Source organism: Diaphorina citri, unplaced genomic scaffold, assembly GCF_000475195.1.
Source record: "Diaphorina citri unplaced genomic scaffold, Diaci psyllid genome assembly version 1.1 scaffold41435, whole genome shotgun sequence".
Taxonomy (NCBI): Eukaryota; Metazoa; Arthropoda; class Insecta; order Hemiptera; family Psyllidae; genus Diaphorina; species Diaphorina citri.
The window spans coordinates 19198-20825 of NW_007418760.1; the positions used below are offsets into that span (position 1 = coordinate 19198).

General features: G+C 41.1%; 1 protein-coding gene across 1 annotated transcript in view; it reads right to left on the reverse strand.

Moving 5' to 3' along the window:
- Window positions 1-1394, reverse strand: part of LOC103523794 — a gene marked incomplete at its 5' end in the record, with an annotated part of 10285 nt that extends 8891 nt beyond the window's left edge. Inside the window, one exon of the mRNA XM_008488812.3 lies at window positions 1186-1394. Within this exon, the coding sequence (XP_008487034.1) occupies window positions 1186-1394 (209 nt within the window). The remainder of the gene's footprint in view (window positions 1-1185) is intronic.
- Between the last annotated feature and the right edge of the window lie 234 nt (window positions 1395-1628).

The following is a 1628-nucleotide window of genomic DNA, read 5'->3' on the forward strand; positions in this document are numbered from 1 at the left end:
CCTTTTATTTAAAATTCTCTCGTTTCTATATTATTGGTTATTTGGAGACTTAATTCCAACGTTTACTGACAAGAACAGTTTGACAACCGAACCTCCTCATTTAAGCTTCAGAAGAAATTTCCAAGCTCCTGTCAACTGAGGAGGAATTTGCATATCAAACTGTCTTGTCAGTAGGGACTCATCTACAGCTTTATTTATTTTATAGATACGATAATTTTGATTGCATTTTATTATTTAAAATATTAATTAAATTTAAAATGTTCTCTCTTTCCATCAGGCGTCCGTACTCCGTGCTTGGAATGGCAAACCAGAGAACGTCAAGGCAGCTCAAGATGAGCTACTCAAGAGAGCCAAGGTAAGTAATGTGCTGTTCCCCCTTTATAATGATGTAGTGTTCCCCCTTCCTTATTCTGTAGTGCTGTTCCCCCTCTCTTATGCTGTAGTGTTGTTCCCCCTTTTCCTGATACTGATGTAGTGCCGTTTATTGTTTGTCTGAGGCCATCCCCTCACTATCCGGTAGATCTGACAGTTACACCTAATCAGGTCCGCCTGTCAGGTCTACCTGATAATGTGTGTGCTCACCAGGTATGAGGTAGGCCTGACAGGCGGACCTGATAAGGTGTACCTGATAGTGAGTGGCTGGCCTGAGTATCGTAGTTTGTATAATATGTAGTAGTTGTGTATAATTGTATATAGTTTTACCGTTTTCCTAAAGGCTTAATTACGTGTTGGCAACATCAAGCATGCTTCACTGACCCTATAAATTATAAAACCATATCAATCGACGGTCAACATGAGGCATCATACAACATGCTTCAAATATTGTAAATGTAAATGCAATTTCTTTGTGTTATTATGTCACAACTTTGGTGCTCACTGCAGCATTGTAGGATTTTTCCCAATACATATCTCAATAATCCTAACAACCAATGTTTACCTACCATGCTGGCACCGGTCGCTATGCGCATTTACATGTCATAGCTACTCATTTTCCTCACGAGGCTGAGTGGGCCCCGCAACAGCCAGTCACGGGATCAATCATTTGAATGATACAAATTTCTTGACCCCGCCGGGAATCGAACCCGGGTCTCCCGCGTGCAAGGCGAGTGCAGTGACCACGCCATGGGAGCTTGACGAATGAAGGATGAAAAAGTTGGTAATATAGAAAAGAACTTACTCTTCTACAGTCTCCCATTGTCCTAGTGCTCCTCCAGGAGCTCTCATCTGAGGTCCTATTGGTTCTGAATACGTAGGTTTTGACGATCGTGATGATTTAGAGGAAGAAGGTCCACATAATCTATCACGAAGAACCTCCTCAGGTCCAGGTACATGTTTGGAAGGTGGAGGCAGTGGAACATCGTAGGGAGATTGAGGCAGGGGTACGTTAGGTAAGTCTGGAACAATAGAAAGAAACAAATTATATCAATAAACTGTTCGTATAAATAATGGAACAACTTGTTCTAAGCTGACAGTCTAAATAAAGCACTACTTAAATCTAGTTAGGAAGGAATTTTAATTGTGTTAAGCATAAATGCTTGTCATAAATGTCGTTCCCGGCTTAATACACTACGCTAAATTTTATGACTTGACTTGGACTCGAACCACCAAACTCCAGATCTGAAATCCAC